Here is a 17339-nt window from a genome sequence, read left to right on the forward strand (position 1 = left end):
CTTACGATTGGATCTGAGGTCAGCAACGCATCAGCCCGTCTCTCACTACACGAGCATCGGCAGCGGGGATCTTGACGATTAGTGCCGATTTGTCGTGAGGGCCAAATCTGGCTTAAATTCGTGTAGTGTGATCCCATCATTAGGCTATTATGGCCTAATTATAATAATAAAATAATAAAAGCCTATGTAAAGAATGATTGCACTGTGATGTTTAAAATAACAATAACAATCAAATAATGTACTACTGTGTTGCAGAGAAAATTCGATGTGGCACCAGTCTCTTTTCTGGCTATGCTACTGTATTGTATCATTCTGTTTTTATAGTTTGTTTCTGTTTTGTACCAGGTTAATTTTTTAATTTATTTTTACGAAGTACTAGAAGCTGTCATGTCCATAAAATAAATATACAGTGCATACATACATGGTGAACCACAAAGGAAGGTAGATGGTATATGTCGTCTTCTGGTAACATATCCTTCTCTATCACACCAAAACAAAACTGTGAGCATTAAAATAAAAATGTCAATGAAAAGTGACAATAACTACAGCAGAATTCACATAATGATCACAGAGGGCTTAGACAGCTAACTGTGTTTGAAATGAGATCTGAAGTACTAGGTCATAAATGAAAGCTCCCACAAAAACACATTGCAATGGCTGAAATAACCCTGGGAGTTAACGCTAAAAAATATTCTCTAAGAGGATTTGCAGCTGGGCACTGTGCACAAATATCAGATCAGGGACTCCCATGGTGTCTTTTATATCATCATAACTTCATAATTCACTACAGAAATGATGACTGAACTATATTTGTTGCACCACAATAATAATAATATTTTAAAAAGTGATTACTAATTATGCAGAAAATAACAATGCATCGTATCGAAAACAGTGAGTATTGAAAACAAGAAATAAGATCTAATATCTAGTAGCTGAATGAATCACTGTAAGTACACACAATAAATACATATACTGTATATAGACCAGTAATTGAAAATTAAATGTTAAAAAATTAATCACAGTGTGTTTTATTTAAATGTAAATCTGGAATAATGTCACATAAATTTGAAATGTATCCCCCTTTCCTCCTCTTGTGCATAAGCAAAGTCTTGACTTAGACCTAAATCATTTTTCTGATTACTTCTCAATTTTTTCCTCCAAATAAAAAAGAGAAACTTAACATAACTAAGAATTTTGCTTATGTAAATTAAGAAAAGTACATGCCTCCATTTTACATAGTTGATAGTACTAAGAATTCCAAGGCAGTTTATGAAGATTCATATGGAGCTGGATGTTATGCACTTTCCTGTTAGCAATTGCTGGTAACTTCTACCAGATTTCTATCAAACACTATCAAATTTCCTACCCCAATTTGGCAAATGAGAGTCTGTGCAAATTAATATATTTATAAATATATCCTAATTTAATAGGTCTAACTAATTATTCTTGTGTGAGTGAGGATATGGTAAGGCTGTGAATCTAAATTAAGACACCAACAAATGGTGTAAACAAGCACTAACTCTTCATTAAAACATCCCAAACAGATTCACACACAGTACAATGTCAACTTGATAAACATGACAAACTGGCTTTAGAAAGTGGTAGTAGATACATTCAATCAAATCTGCTTGAATAATGTTATTCTCAGATATTAGCATTTAGTCTTTAAGGTATAGGCAGGAACCCCTTTAATGTTTTGTATTATTAAAAAGTAACTGCCCTGTTTCCTTCACTTACAGAAGCCAGTCTTGTTTTATTAAGTTTATTACAAAGTCTACAGCTACCATAAATTTGATGACTGATATAATGATGACAGCTGATAATAGCTCTATAAGTGATGTAAGCTTTATTAGCATGTTGAAAGCTCTGAAGTACATTGACCATGCAATATTACTCCGAAAACTGGGTGCAAGGGGGAAAAAAGTGTTGGCCCAGGAATAATTAACAAACCGAGTGCAGATGGCAAAAGCAGATGGTTTAATTTCTATGGCTCTATTGAGGGAAACCTGAGGGCTGCTACTATACTGATGATAATGAATATTGTGCAGCTGAATAGGTTTGTTCTCGAATGTGCAGGAGGAATGCAACACATTACTGAGCATGGTATCATAATAATAGCTTGAAACCAACAAAATATAATTACAAAATACTAAATTAAGATTTCTGTTTTTAATATTGAACAAAAGGTGGGAAGCAGCCCAGAACATGGACATTTTCTCTAAATCACAATGTGTTATTACTAGAAAAGAGATTAGTAAATGTAATGCTTGGATCTGAATAAGAAATACAATATCCTCCAAACAGTGCTATCAAAGGTAGTGCCCGGTTGTTTGTTTTTAATTTGTACACATTTGTAGCTTTCTTTCCTAAGCCATCAGATAATCCATAATACAGCTCATAATACTGGAGACAAAGAGCAATTGTTCACCCAGAGTTTGATACAATTATCACCCCCCTGCTACAGGACTATTTTCACAACTGCAACTCATCCAGTTAAAGCATATATACTGATCAAGATCTAAGTCATTATTATTTTGTTGTCATTTCGATTTCAATTTCAGTAATATATTAAAGGACACTCTTTTCACAGATGGCATTCTTGAGGGATAAAGTGGGGAGACTGACATTTTTTTGGAAATACCCCAGAAGCTTTCTTTAAACACAGGGATAATGTAAAACAGAGAGCGAGAGAGAAAGAGAGTGTGTGTGTGTGTGAGAGAGAGAGTGTGTCTTTTAGGATGTTGAAAATTTAACACAAGGTATCGTATTCTAATCAAAGCCCTAATTATTGTACAGCTGTTCGAGCTGAAAAGAACCATTATCCCAGTTAATACCTTACCATGGAGGAAAACTTACTTTTAAAATTGAACTTATCTGTAGTTTGCTATTCAAGCAATTCCTGCAGTGCTTTCACAGGCAATCCAGAGGTCTAACTTAATCGTTATTGACTGTTTCTTGATGACCTCATCCCAAAGGCCTACCACGGGACTGTATAGTTTCCTGCCAAACAAAACAATGTCATATAGCATTTTTGTGAAAATGCTTAATTTCTTTGTCCAAAAACATGATAATAATAGACTATATGTTGGAAGCAGCAAAGTAATGTGGTTGCACAATAGAAACTAGTCCACACAATACTTTCAGATGACATTCCATTAAAAAAAAAAACTAAAAAAAACGATCAGAATGATCAGTCCAGGCATACATTTTTTAATGCTGATTGTTAATGCTTATCTTTGTTCATAACACTGGATGATGCTCATATAATTGTGGCCAACAGAATAGTTGTGATTCCATGCAGATGAGTTGCTCAATTTAGATGTACAATTTGCACATAGAAAACATAAGAATAATGGCTGCCTTTTAATGCTTTTTACTTGTCTGCCTTAAGTAGCCATTTTTTAAGCAGTTTAAAATAATTTAATAGAGTTGCAATGAGTAACTGGGATGTATTTCAAATTCTAGGTTAGCTATGCACTTCTATAACCTTTTAATGATAATAGAGATTGTCCCTTCTACTCTGATGTCCTCCTGCCTTAGCTATCAAAGTACTGTAACTAAGGGAAGGGAAATCTTATATGTTCTATCTGATATGAATCCCTCAGTACAAATTGTCTCTTTTTTAATTATATATACTGTTAAAGGAGATTCCAACCCTTCTCCACCCCTTTAAAATTATATAGTGAACAATGTTCTAAATATCTCATTCACTGTCAATGTTTAATAGGAAGACTTAATAAGTTTCTGCTTCCCTATGCCTATACAGACTTATACAATCTTTTATCCTAATTTAGGTACCACACAGCCCAACAAGACCCACCAGATGAAAACCATTGTATGTGCCTTGTGTTACTGAGATGAAGATGTCTTTCAACAGCTGACTTTATGTCATCTAAAGCATGCTGGACCACAGATACATTTCTCCATCTTTGAGTCATAAAGAAGGCATTGCATTGAATCAAATCAAAATCCTTTTTTTTGTCATACATTGCCTAAGGCCTAGACCAAATCAAAACATTGCTAGTCAAAAATTACAACCCAATATTTGATGGGTTTCTATATATATATATATATATATATATATATACACACACACATACATATAACTATTATAATGTCACCTAGGAATCAACAACATAAAAAAACGTGATTGGGGACATGTGTTTCAATTGTAAATTTGAAGAAATGTGACAGATGAATTTGAAGAGCAAATGCTTCTTTCAACTAGCATAGTCTTTGAACACAAAATGGACTGACAAAACTATAAATGTATGTCTTTCAAGTCATGCACAACTTGAAAAGATAAATATGCAACAATAAATACTTTGAATTTGATTAGCTGTGGCTGGCATCTCATATAGACATATAGTTGCATTGCATTTTACTATTTGAGAAGACTTAAGAAGGCATTTTAAGCTTTTTTAGAACACCTTTTTAAAAAAATACATATTTTCAAGATATACATTATGCACACTTTCAATTTATTTGGCAATATATATATTTATATAAGTAATGTTTGCTTGTTGAAAGGAAACTGGTGTTTTGCTGATGGAGAATTAATATTGATATTAATATTGAATTAGTATTTCTTTTTTTATTTTTTATTTTTATAATAATCTGAGTTAGATTCCAAGCTCCCATGTGCAACATTGATATTTGAAATGGTCTCTCTTTTCTTCTATCTGTAAAATGAAACAATTGATGAGAAAGATTAAATTAAATACTTTGAGTTGCAGACCCTATTAAATACTTGAGGCAAATATTTAGCAGAGAACCTTCAAGAAGCCAGAGGACTTCAGTTGAGCTGGTTTATTCCATACAGAGCAATCTGGGGCCACAACAACAAGCTGACTGACTCCAGAAGGTAAAGCTTCATCTTATATCCTTTACAGGCTTTATGTAAAGTCTGATGATTTATGTTGTATTGTCTGTATTGTATGTTGATTGTTGTCCCCCAATGGTATTCCCCAACAACTGTCCTCCCTCAATATTAGGGCTTGAGAGAGAAATTATATTTTCATTTTTACATAACATTTTATTTGCTACCTTTATTAATTCTATGCTAATTTTTCAAACCCATCAATATTTTAAACAAAAATTACCAAAGAAATACGATTATTTAACATTTACTTAGTAAAGAAGTAAAACAGCTAGTATGCAAACAATAGGAAACAAGGAAATTATTTTGTGACAGCTGTTTTTGATATCAAACAGGGATTCGGACAATATATTTCACTTTCCAGGTCAAGTGGGCATTTGTTGTCTTTTAATTAATATATAATTTATGATTTATGTTTCTGTTTGCAAAAGTAATGTGTAAAAACGTTTGTTAAAGCGGCCAAAGGTCTTCTGTAGAGCCACGACGTAACTGAAGCCAAATTCCACACAGAGAAGTATATCATTAGAACAACTGGTGTTCCAAATCCACTGACAAATCAGTTATTGCCTGAAGACAATACAGTTCAGTATTTTACCAGCTGGGTCAATTTTATGTGTTTGCTTAATGAATGGGATATGCCTAAGGCCAAATGTGGAAGTCTCATTCTTCTTTGCCCTTAAGCTGTAAGGCTTCAGCCAGCTAGTGCGGCAATAACCTACAGCAATAACTTATTTCTGCTCAGGCTGTTTGACCTCTTTCAATGCAAAGACGAATAAAAGCTGGAAATATAAAGTTGAATTATCTTGTAATGATTTGAATAAAGTTGCCTTTACTTTCAGACCTACCTTTCAAAATACCATTTAATTTCCTTACAAATGTAAAACATTGATTAGTAATTAACTAGAAAATTGTATTAGTATTAAATAGATTGGTATTAGAGTTCAATAAAATGAAGGACAAACAGTAATAACTTTTGACACTCATTTTTAGAGGGAAAAACAGGAATCAATTCAAAGGATTTCAGTGACATTTGAAAACCCTTCATGATTTTGTGTAAGTTGAAATCCTCATGTTTTATTCCCCCAAACGGGGATATAGCAAAAGCTAGCTTTACTTACTGTTTAACCTTAAATGTTCATTGTTACATCTGCCACTGGTTTGACCTTTTTTTAATGACTCCCTGGTTACATTTGACTTTTGGGAAACAATATTCAACTTTATAGGGAAACGGATTTGCAGCTTTTTTGTTCTGAACAGTGCCAATAGTTTGACGTGCTGGATTGTTAAGGGCAGCATTTCCTCTTTCGTTTCCCAGTATTATTCAGATGCATGATTAATTTATGATCCATGCCTTTCAAAGGGTATCAGATGTCTTAGAATTAAGTCAGACATTCTTGTTTCCATATGTATTCCCTCTTGTTCTTCTATTGATCCTCAGAATGCAGTCATTCCTACATCACAGGCTCTCGTGACAATGAGAAAATCCCAGCTGATTTAATTTAATTCTACAAAACAATTGCCATTCTGATGTTTTATTGTTTCTCCGCAAAGTCATCTTAAATCTGTTTTCCGACTTTGTAACTGAACAGAAAATAAATACTCAAATAGTGTTTTCACAGCAGGTCCCATGCATACTAAATTATGTATATTGTGTATGTAACATTATGTATAAATTGCCAAAAATGAACAATTTAATAATTCTGACAAACAATATTGTAACTGACACAGAATGTAAATGAACAAACTTAATAAAATGTACAACTCGTATTTAATCACATTACAGCATTTGTTTAAAAAAGAAAATAAATTGCCACAGTCTGTGGTCTGTAAAATTGCACAAACATTTGTCTGTAACTACACAGACAGACTGACATTTTAAATATGCAAGAGGGGATATTTTATTAAACAACACAACTATATAGATAGATTTGCAGCACTGTAAGACATTTAGAATGAATTAAGAAATAATTCATAAGACTGCAGATGCTCTGTTGCTTTTTGACAGATTTCTTATCTATTATATGTTAATTGTACTGTGATAATGTGAACTTGTCAGCTATTGACTTTTTTAAAGACACATGCCAATTACTTAAACTTCCAATTCTTATTTCTAAATTAAAGTTTTGAATACACCTAACTTTGGGATGGCTTTCTTTTGTCCTTTTTCTCGTGCAGTGTAACACAATTTAATCAGACCGGAGAACTAATCACCAGTCACAGAGCTGTCCTCCCTAGTCTTCAGAAATTATGGGATTTTTAATAAGATCTATATTACCTTTCCTACAGTGTGGCTGTCTGTGATCCAGATGATGAGATGTTAAAGACATGAACAAACAAGGAATGCACCAAAACAAAACTCTCCAGGGGCAAACAATTAACACTTGCTGTTATACAATGACAGCACACCAATCATCTGCTGCTGCTGTGGCCTTGACAGGTAACACTTTCCTCAATTAAAACATTCCAGGGCCAAAGCAACAAACTAAATTGTTACATTAATGAATTCAAACTGAATTTAATGTCAGAGCCATAATGTTTCAAAGGTACACAAAAGTATGTTCGTTGTGGCAGTTTGTGTAGATTTTATGAAATCATAGTAAAAGTTATAATGGTTATAATTTTTGCTCTATCTACAGTTTAAGTAGAGTACAGTCTGTATAAACTTCATTAGGATTGTTTTCTCCTTTTTTAAATTCAGAGTTAAATCAAGACGCATTGGGAAAGATGGTTTATCATCCAAATGAATTAGCATAATGTGTTGACTGGCATGCCTGTGTGAGAGTCCATTAGACAATGCTGGCAAACAGTACATGCCACAATAATATACAACACTGGTGTGATCATTTTAATAAAACATCTCCTCTAAACCCCTCCCTATTAGCAAATGTTGCAGTTCATTTGAAGAACAAGCCTTTGTGAATTATAAAAAGCAAAAACAAAACAAAATACATAATTGTGAGGCTTCTAATGAGAGTTTTGGCATCTTTTACCAAAACCAGTGTCTACACTTCTTTCTTTCTTCTGAGCGATCCGTCTATCTGTCATCTGGCTGTTTGTTTTTTGTTTTAAATGCATCTGTTCGACTTCTGTGAAACAGCGAAGAAACACTTTATTTCTTGTGTTGGGTAATTGCCCATTTCCAGCATTATTTGAGCACAGCAATATGAATGAGCACAAAACTGAAAGTAATAATGAAGCAATCTGCAGGGGTGCCATCCTTTGGCAGATAACTTATATCAGGCACAAGAGCAGAGTTTGAATGGTAAATCAGCACTGGAATAGGAGGCTGTATTAATCTGCCATAGTCATAATGCAACATGTTGAAAGCGTATTAATGCAGGTCAGGACTTGTGATCTGGCTCTGCTTTTATGGTCTGTATTTTCTGTTTATTATAAAGATGGGATATGATGGGACTTTTTCTTCCTACGGATGTCTCTATAAGGGCAGGAATTGTTAAACCAAAGCAAACTATTTACATGAAAACCCGATGGACAAACATTAGGAGAATGCAAAACATATGGTGAGCCCAATGTTGCTGTTATATATCTTATTCCATCACATACTTTTGTGATTTGTTATTAATGTTCAGTCAAAAAAATTCCCAATGAGAAGTTTATCAAAGCTCAAAAACTTTTTACATTAGGCACACATGTAAAGGCATAATCCTTGGCTTTAAGCCTGGTCTTTCAAGGTACCTACGTTAATAGGAGGTGTGCCAAACTTGTGTACTAGAGGACGATGTAGCTGAAGGAGACAAACTCGGATGTCCAATTGGTCTGCTTAAGTCTGAGGCATCAAACATATTTTCCTTGGTTTTAGCAAGATTGTAACTGCCTCTCAGCTTTAGTTAAGTTTGTGACTATTTTTTTGGTTCCTACCTAAAATTAATAGGATATCGTAGAGGCGGAACTAATTAGCGCCATCCTTGTGTTCCGCACGTAATTAAAGGGGGCACAACATCTGAAGTGTAGAGCTAAAACATAGCATCGCAAGAGCTCTCCGAGCTAAGTAAATATTAAGAATATAAAGATATCTAAATGTATATTATCCGAGTAAAGAAGACAAGGAAGAAGGCTTTTGAGATTTAGCCCCTCCTAAGTAGGAAGCAGCCTACGAGGTATGTTTCTTTTGTATCCAGTTGTCTGTGATATATTTCATGTGCATAGCTTGTGTTAACTAGTGTGTAACTATAACGGCACAAACTGTATTCAAGACATACATACATGCATTGTATTTATAATTTCCTTTTATTTTTTTTCTCTCTTTCAACCCAGTTCTCACGGGTTGACATGATATGTTGTTGAAATAAAACCCCGTTTTTTAACCAAGACCTCGTGCTTCGTGTTGACTACTGGAGGGAGCTACAGTGAGAGCTCGTCTGCTCCGCATGAGGAGGCGAGGAAGACGGCATCGGAGAGCGCGAGTCGTGGTCGGGCCGAGACATCCGCACATGACAGCGCGAGAAGAGGCAGCGCCCACGGAAGAATCAGGTTTCATAACGCAAATGAAGCTGTAATTCAGAGACATTAAGCGTTCTGGGCAAGAGAATGAGACATTTCTTTGCATTTCCCATTAGTTAATGTTTTGTTTACTTACCTTTTCTCAAATTGAAGTGGATTGATATTGCTACTGTGTTGATATTGTGTCTACTGATGAGTAGGATGTGAATATTAAGAACTATTAGTACCGAGAGTAAGGCAGAATTGGTCATATTTAGACTTAAAAGTGAATGGTTATTACTTAATGTGGTATATGTACAAGTTTAACTAAGAGTTAATATTTTTGGTTTGTTTAATTTCATTTGTGGTAATTTAAGATTTAAATAAGGCCATATATAACTATAACAAGTTATCAGGCAAGAAGACCATAGCTCCATAGATCACAAAGTGAGTGTTACTAGTCTTTGAGTACAGTTAGTACAGTTTTTATTTTGGAAAAAGCAAGTTAATTTAGCTGCAGAGAGTAATTTTTCTCCAAAGTAGTGTCAGTAGCTGCAAGTAATTAAAGGCTGACTATTCACATATCAGAGATTAAAAACAACTACTCAATTGAGCTTAAGCTAAGTTAAACATAACTTAGATTATTGTGAACAAGGTAATTTACTCAACTAAAAAACAAGTTTAGATTTAAACCAAACTAAAGCAAAATGTCAGAGTTTGAGCTTTTCTTTGAGAGTGACAAAGAGGGTGCAGGTGAAGACGCGCAGCAGCACTGCGCAGACATGCAACCACAAGCTGCTGAAGTCACAGGAGATAACCACACTTCCTCACAAGAGCCACATAGAAGCCAAAGGGTCCGCAGGTTTACGGAAAAGGGCCAAGAACTGCACGATCAGCAAGTAAGAAGATTTGCACACCGTTTCAGTGTGAGCTACGAGAAGTGGAAAGCTATCGCTAAGGATGCCAAACAAGCGCTGAGTGGACAATGCTCAAACAACCTGCTGCGTGACCACATTACTAAGATAAGCAATGCCTCAGATAATCTGAACGTTGTTTATGAAGATTTAAGGCACATTGACATTCCCGACCAAGACGCACGTCGCAGAGCAGACACCTGCGAAGCAGTAACAAGAACAATCATCCAGACTGCAAAGGCTCTTCTAGACACAAGAGGGGGTGAAGAACAAAGAGTGAAATCAATAGAGTCTGTAATTGAAGCTGCAGCCTCAGACAAAGTAAGCGTCAACTCTCACCGCACCAAGTCGTCTGCTCATTCTCAAACTAACTCAAGAATAACATCCCGTTCAAGCCAGTCTTCTGCAAGACGAGATGCTGCTGCTGAAGTTGCTGCCAATGAAGCCACTTTAAAAGTACTGCTAGAGCAAGAACGTCATATCAAAGAACTTGAAAGACTCGAAACTGAAGCAGCCAATTTACGAGCTAATCAAGAGGCTGAAAATGCAGAAAGACAAAGGGTGCTGGAAGCCAAGCGCAGAGAACTAGAAAGATTGGAGACAATCAAGAAGCTAGAGGCTGCTAAGGCGAGACAGCAAGTATATGAACAAAGTGAATGCTCAGATGAAGAAATATTTGGGCTGCTCCATCAATGTGTCCCTCCGAAGGAGAATGAGGAAGTCAAGCATGAAAGTAGCCTATTGCAGCATTGCTCCCCACCTCACTCTCTGACACAACCAAAACAAGAAGACAATACTGCAGCTCTTGTTAGAGCATTCGCAGAGTCCATCAGTGCGAGTCGTCTTCCCGTACCTGAACCAACAACGTTCAACGGCGACCCACTCAGATTTAATGACTGGAAAGTCTCCTTTCAGACACTTATTGACAGGAAAAACATACCAGCTGAAGAGAAAATATACTATCTGCGAAAGTATGTGGGTGGACCAGCCAAAAAGGCCATTGAAAGCTACTTCTTGCTAGGCACAGAGTCAGCTTATTGTGCAGCGTGGACCATCCTAGAAGAGAGATACGGCAATCCATTCCTTATCGCCAAGGCCTTCAGAGATAAGCTTGATACGTGGCCCAAAATAAACTCTAAGGGGAGTGTGGAACTTCAAGAACTCGCTGACTTCCTTTGCAGCTGTGAGGCGGCCATGTCTCAGATCAGAGGTCTTGAAGTACTCAACGACTGCAACGAAAATCAGAAAATACTCTCTAAACTTCCAGACTGGCTGACCTCAAGATGGAATAGGAAGGTGATAGAAGTGGAAGAACAAAGTCACACGTTCCCAAGCTTTAGCCAGTTCGTCAAGTTTCTCACACGTGAAGCCAAAATCGCCTGTAACCCAATAACGTCCCTCCACGCTCTAAAACCAAGTGAAAATGAGAAGATCAAGGTTTCAAAGACAAGAGGTCATGGAGCAAAGGTATTGGCAACCAACTCAGACGAGAAAGCTGTTACCACAAGCTGTGTCTTCTGTGAGAAGGCAGGTCACAGTCTACACAAGTGTCGCAAATTTATGGATGAGACTATTTCAGAGCGAGTCAAGTTTGTTCAAGAGAAGAAATTGTGTTTCGGCTGTCTGAAGTTTGGCCATCGCTCGAAGGACTGTGAAAACAGAGAGATCTGCGATATGTGTGAAAAAAGACATCCAGCTTGCCTCCATGATAATCGCACCAAAGAAGAAAGGATGTCAACACGGCTTAGTGGAGCAGGGAACAGTGGCAAGTCAAGGGAAAGGAAAATAGAGCGGCCACAAGATAGGGCAGCAAGATCATCACGTGAGTCAACATCCAACAGAGTTTTACAGAATGTTAAAGACACTCATACATCCACAGTCATTCCAGTGTGGTTGTCAGTCACAAGTGAGCCAGATCGTGAAGTTCTTGTGTATGCACTCCTCGATACACAGAGCGACACGACATTCATCCTGGAAGAAACGGCAAAGACTCTTCACACAAAGAAGGAACCAGTTCAGCTAAAGCTCTCCACAATGGCTTCAAGAAACACAGTTGTGTCCTGTCGGAAACTGACTGGACTACAAGTGAGAGGATTCTACTCAGACAAGATAATTCCTCTGCCAGTGACCTACTCAAGAGAATTCATCCCTGCAAACAGAGATCATATTCCCACACCAGAGACTGCAAAGGCATGGCCTCATCTGGAACACGTCGCAGACGAGATTGCTCCTCAACAAAGCTGCGACGTGGGCCTGCTAATCGGCTACAACTGTCCTCAAGCTCTTGTCCCAAGGCAAGTGGTGCCTGGTAAAGAAAATCAGCCCTTTGCTCAGAGAACAGACCTGGGCTGGAGCGTAGTTGGCTATGGCAACCCATGTCTTGACTATGGAGATGAAATTGGAATAAGTCACCAGGTCATCGTGAGGCAAGTGATGCCTGGTCTTCAGTCCTCTTCAAACCTCACAAGCGAAGTTCACTATGTCTGTAGAACTCAAGTCAAAGAGGTAGTCTCACCTGCAGATGTCATCAAGGTGCTGGAATCGGACTTTGTCGAAAGGTCTTTGGAGGACAGTCACATCTCTCAAGAGGATCTCCGATTCCTGTCAAAGATGGAAAGAGGCATCAGGCTCAAGGACAATGGTCATTATGAGATGCCACTGCCATTCAAGAATGAAAGACCCAACTTACCAGATAACATGGTGTGCGCCATCCACCGTCTCAGATGCCTAGAACGGAAGCTGAAAAGAAACAAACAGTACTACAAAGACTACAAGACCTTCATGGATGAGATCATAACACGTGGAGATGCAGAAAGGGTCCCAGAAGAAGACCTCAATAAAGCTCCAGCATGGTACATCCCACACCATGGGGGGTATCATCCCCAAAAGCCTGGGAAGATACGTGTTGTCTTCGATTGTTCGGCGAGATTTCAAGAGACATCCTTAAACGACCATCTCCTGACCGGTCCAGAGCTGACAAACACCTTGGTGGGAGTTCTGTGTCGTTTCCGGAAAGGTCCAGTGGCAATCATGTGTGACATTGAACGCATGTTCCACCAGTTCCACGTTAAAGCAGAAGACCAAGATTACCTAAGATTCCTGTGGTGGGAGAATGGAAATCTTGAAGCCAAACCATCCATCTACCGGATGAAGGTCCACTTGTTTGGCGCTGCTTCATCACCTGGCTGCGCTAACTATGGACTCAAGCACCTCGCAGCCGAAGGACACGGACACTTCAGTGAAGCCACCATCAAGTTCATTCAGAAGAACTTTTACGTTGATGACGGCTTGTCAAGCTTAGCGTCTGAAAGCCAAGCTATTCAGTTAGTGAAGGAGGCAAGAGAGCTCTGCAACAAAGGCAAACTCAGGCTGCACAAGTTCATTTCCAACAGCAAGAAAGTCCTAGCCTCAATCCCCAAAGAAGAATGTGCAAAAGCCGCCCAAGACCTGGACATGGCCCTGGGAGAGCTACACGTGGAAAGAGCACTTGGCATACAGTGGTGCGTGGCTTCTGACGAGTTCCAGTTCAGAGTGATTGTGAAAGAAAATCCACTTACCCGAAGAGGAGTTTTATCCACTGTCGCTTCAGTATACGATCCACTCGGATTTGTGGCACCGTTCATCCTGGTGGGAAAACAGATTCTGCAGCAGATGTGTCATAACAAGCTCAGTTGGGATGACATCTTACCTGATGATCTTCGACCCCTGTGGGAGTTTTGGCTCCAAGACCTGCAAAACCTGGCTGGTGTAAAGATTCAGAGATGCTACATTCCATTAAACTTTAAGGTTCAGAGCTACGAGCTCCATCATTTCTCTGATGCCAGCGTGTCAGGTTATGGCGAGTGTTCGTACCTCAGAGCAGTCAGTGCATCAGGTGAAGTCCACTGCTCTTTGGTAATGGGGAAGTCAAGAGTAGCCCCTGCTAAGGTTACCACCATACCAAGACTTGAGCTGTCAGCAGCAGTCGTAGCCGTCCGCACCAGTGACATGCTCAAAAGGGAACTGGAGATAGATTGCCTACAAGAATTCTTCTGGACCGATTCAAAGGTTGTCCTCGGATACATCAGTAACGAGGCCAGGAGATTTCATGTGTTCGTGGCAAACCGTGTGGAACGCATCAAGCAAAGTACGGAGTCTGCGCAATGGAGGTATGTGGCTTCCGAAGAGAATCCAGCAGATCATGCCTCAAGAGGTCTTGCAGCAAAACAACTTGTAGCTTCCAACTGGTTCACGGGTCCAAGCTTTCTTTGGCAGAAAGAGCTGACCAGCGAAGTAGTCAAGGTGGGAGAGATTGCAAGTAGTGATCCAGAGATCAAGAAGGCCCAGGCTCATGACACCCTGGCAAAGGAAATAAGGTCACTGTTAGATTGTCTACGAAAGTTCTCTGACTGGTCAAGAATGGTGAAAGCTATAGCCAGACTAAAGCGGCGTGCAAGGGAAGCGAAAGGCCTCAGGCCAAGGTCCTGGGAAAGCACCAGTTTAGAGGAAAGGAGAGATGCAGAGCTCAGCATAATCAAGATGGTCCAACAAGCAACCCTCTCTCAAGAAATACAGGGCATCCAGTGTCATAAGAACTCACAAATCAAAGACAAGGCCAACAAGTTACACAAGTTGGGTCCATTCCTGGATGACCAAGGTATCCTCAGAGTCGGAGGCCGCTTAACTCATGCTGCTCTTCATCCACATGTGAAGCATCCAGCTGTTCTCCCTAGAGACAGTCACGTGTCGGCATTACTCGTCAAGCACTATCACGAGAGAGTGCACCATCAGGGACGGGGAATGACCATAAATGAGATCCGATCCAATGGTATATGGATCCTGGGATGCAGCAGGGCAGTGTCATCCCATATTTACAAATGCACAACGTGCAGGAAGTTCAGAAGATGCACAGAACAACAAAGGATGGCAAATCTCCCGGAAGATCGAATGGAAACAACCCCTCCATTTACTTACTGCGGGATGGACTGCTTCGGGCCATTCCACATCAAGGAAGGAAGAAAAGAGTTAAAGCGTTATGGACTCTTACTTACCTGCATGTGTTCCAGAGCAGTGCATATTGAAATGCTCGACGACTTGACCACAGATGCCTTCATTAACGCTCTGCGTTCATGCATCGCTATTCGTGGAATAGTACGGCAAATAAGGTGTGATCAAGGGACAAACATTGTTGGTGCCAGGCGTGAGTTCATTCAAGCATTAAAGGAGATGGATCAAGAGGAACTCAAAGAACTGAGATGTGAGTTCATCATGAACACCCCAGCTTCAAGTCATATGGGTGGCGTCTGGGAAAGACAAATTCGCACTATCAGAAGTGTCTTGACGTCCATTCTAGAACAGTCAGCCAGACAACTTGACTGCTCCTCACTACGAACGTTCCTATATGAAGTTATGGCGGTTGTAAATAGCAGACCTCTGACCACTGATCATCTGAACGATCCATCCTGTCCAGAGCCCTTGACACCAAATCACATCCTGACCATGAAATCCACGATCATCTCTCCACCTCCTGGAAAGTTCGTCAGGGAAGATCTGTACCTCCGTAAAAGATGGCGCAGAGTTCAACTCTTAGCCAACAACTTTTGGACACGGTGGAAAAAGGAATACCTCCTCAATCTCCAACAGAGACAGAAGTGGACCAAAGACCGCAGAAACGCTAAGGTCAATGATATTGTCATTTTGCAAGATGATGCTACACCACGAAACCAGTGGAAGTTAGCAAAGGTTATTGAAGTGTACCCAGGAAAGGACGGAAGAGTGAGAAGGCTCAAGTTGCTTATCGGCGATTCAACTCTGGATGGAAGAGGAAAGCGCATCTCTAAACCTGTTCATTTGGAGAGGCCCATCCATAAGACAGTTACATTGTTGGAAGCAGACTGAAGACTCCAGCATCCTCTAGTCACTCTTTCAACTAGTTCTTAAGTTAAGATAATAAGTAAATAGTTAGTACTTTGAAATTAATATTATGTGCAGTTTATATGCAGTATGTGTGTCTCCAAGCTGTTCTGAGAAATCACTTGTGATTTGGTGGGAGTGTAACTGCCTCTCAGCTTTAGTTAAGTTTGTGACTATTTTTTTGGTTCCTACCTAAAATTAATAGGATATCGTAGAGGCAGAACTAATTAGCGCCATCCTTGTGTTCCGCACGTAATTAAAGGGGGCACAACATCTAAAGTGTAGAGCTAAAACATAGCATCGCAAGAGCTCTCCGAGCTAAGTAAATATTAAGAATATAAAGATATCTAAATGTATATTATCCGAGTAAAGAAGACAAGGAAGAAGGCTTTTGAGATTTAGCCCTAAGTAGGAAGCAGCCTACGAGGTATGTTTCTTTTGTATCCAGTTGTCTGTGATATATTTCATGTGCATAGCTTGTGTTAACTAGTGTGTAACTATAACGGCACAAACTGTATTCAAGACATGCATACATGCATTGTATTTATAATTTCCTTTTATTTTTTTTCTCTCTTTCAACCCAGTTCTCACGGGTTGACATGATATGTTGTTGAAATAAAACCCCGTTTTTTAACCAAGACCTCGTGCTTCGTGTTGACTACTGGAGGGAGCTACAAAGATGCAGTCAAATATAAAACCAGTTATTATTATTATTGTTTTGCATCTATTGTTATTTGAATTTGAATGTCTCATGGCATTAATTGAAGTTTCCTGACCTTAGATAAGTGTTTGAAGTGAATAATTACAGACATTCCCCTGCTTATGTAAAGGTTGCGTTCCGCAACTCACTACATACATTGTTTTTGTGTAATTCGGAAACCCATTACTTGCACTACTTGCTCTTATTGTATCTAACTTAAAGAAAAATGTTACTCTGAAATTTTCATAACGAGGCCTATTGGAACATTTTTCGTAAAATGGAAGTCAGGTGTTATGCAACTGGCGGAGTGCCTGTACTGTTTTTTGTTTTCCTGCTGGTTCTGTGTATGCTGTGCTTAATAACTATTCCCAGAAGTGTCGTCTAATCACACTTCTGCAATTTGATTTCTTGCATACATACATAGGAAACACACGCTGCTTACAATTATCTGAAGCTTGTCAGCACACTATAATATATTTGAAGCCAGTGAACCACTATAGAACTCCCCATATCA

At 38.8% G+C, this 17339-nt stretch overlaps 1 protein-coding gene across 2 annotated transcripts; it reads left to right on the plus strand.

Moving 5' to 3' along the window:
- The first annotated feature begins 8712 nt into the window (after nt 1-8712).
- On the plus strand, nt 8713-16765 carry LOC136754952 (uncharacterized). Of its 2 annotated transcripts, none has more exons than XM_066711239.1 (2): nt 8713-8997; nt 9155-16765. In XM_066711239.1, exon 2 carries the CDS (start codon nt 10027-10029, stop codon nt 16108-16110), a length of 6084 nt encoding a protein of 2027 aa, XP_066567336.1. In that variant the 5' UTR covers nt 8713-8997; nt 9155-10026; the 3' UTR covers nt 16111-16765. The 2 variants fall into 2 exon arrangements, with proteins under 2 accessions (XP_066567336.1, XP_066567337.1); XM_066711240.1 differs by having other exon boundaries at nt 9210-16765.
- Nucleotides 16766-17339: the final 574 nt, after the last annotated feature.

The sequence above is a fragment of the Amia ocellicauda genome, chromosome 8 (genome assembly GCF_036373705.1).
Source record: "Amia ocellicauda isolate fAmiCal2 chromosome 8, fAmiCal2.hap1, whole genome shotgun sequence".
Classification (NCBI taxonomy): Eukaryota; Metazoa; Chordata; class Actinopteri; order Amiiformes; family Amiidae; genus Amia; species Amia ocellicauda.

Coding starts and splice junctions, on each gene's coding strand:
- LOC136754952 (XM_066711239.1), top strand. CDS start 10,027: ATGTCAGAGTTTGAGCTTTTCTTTGAGAGTGACAAAGAGGGTGCAGGT.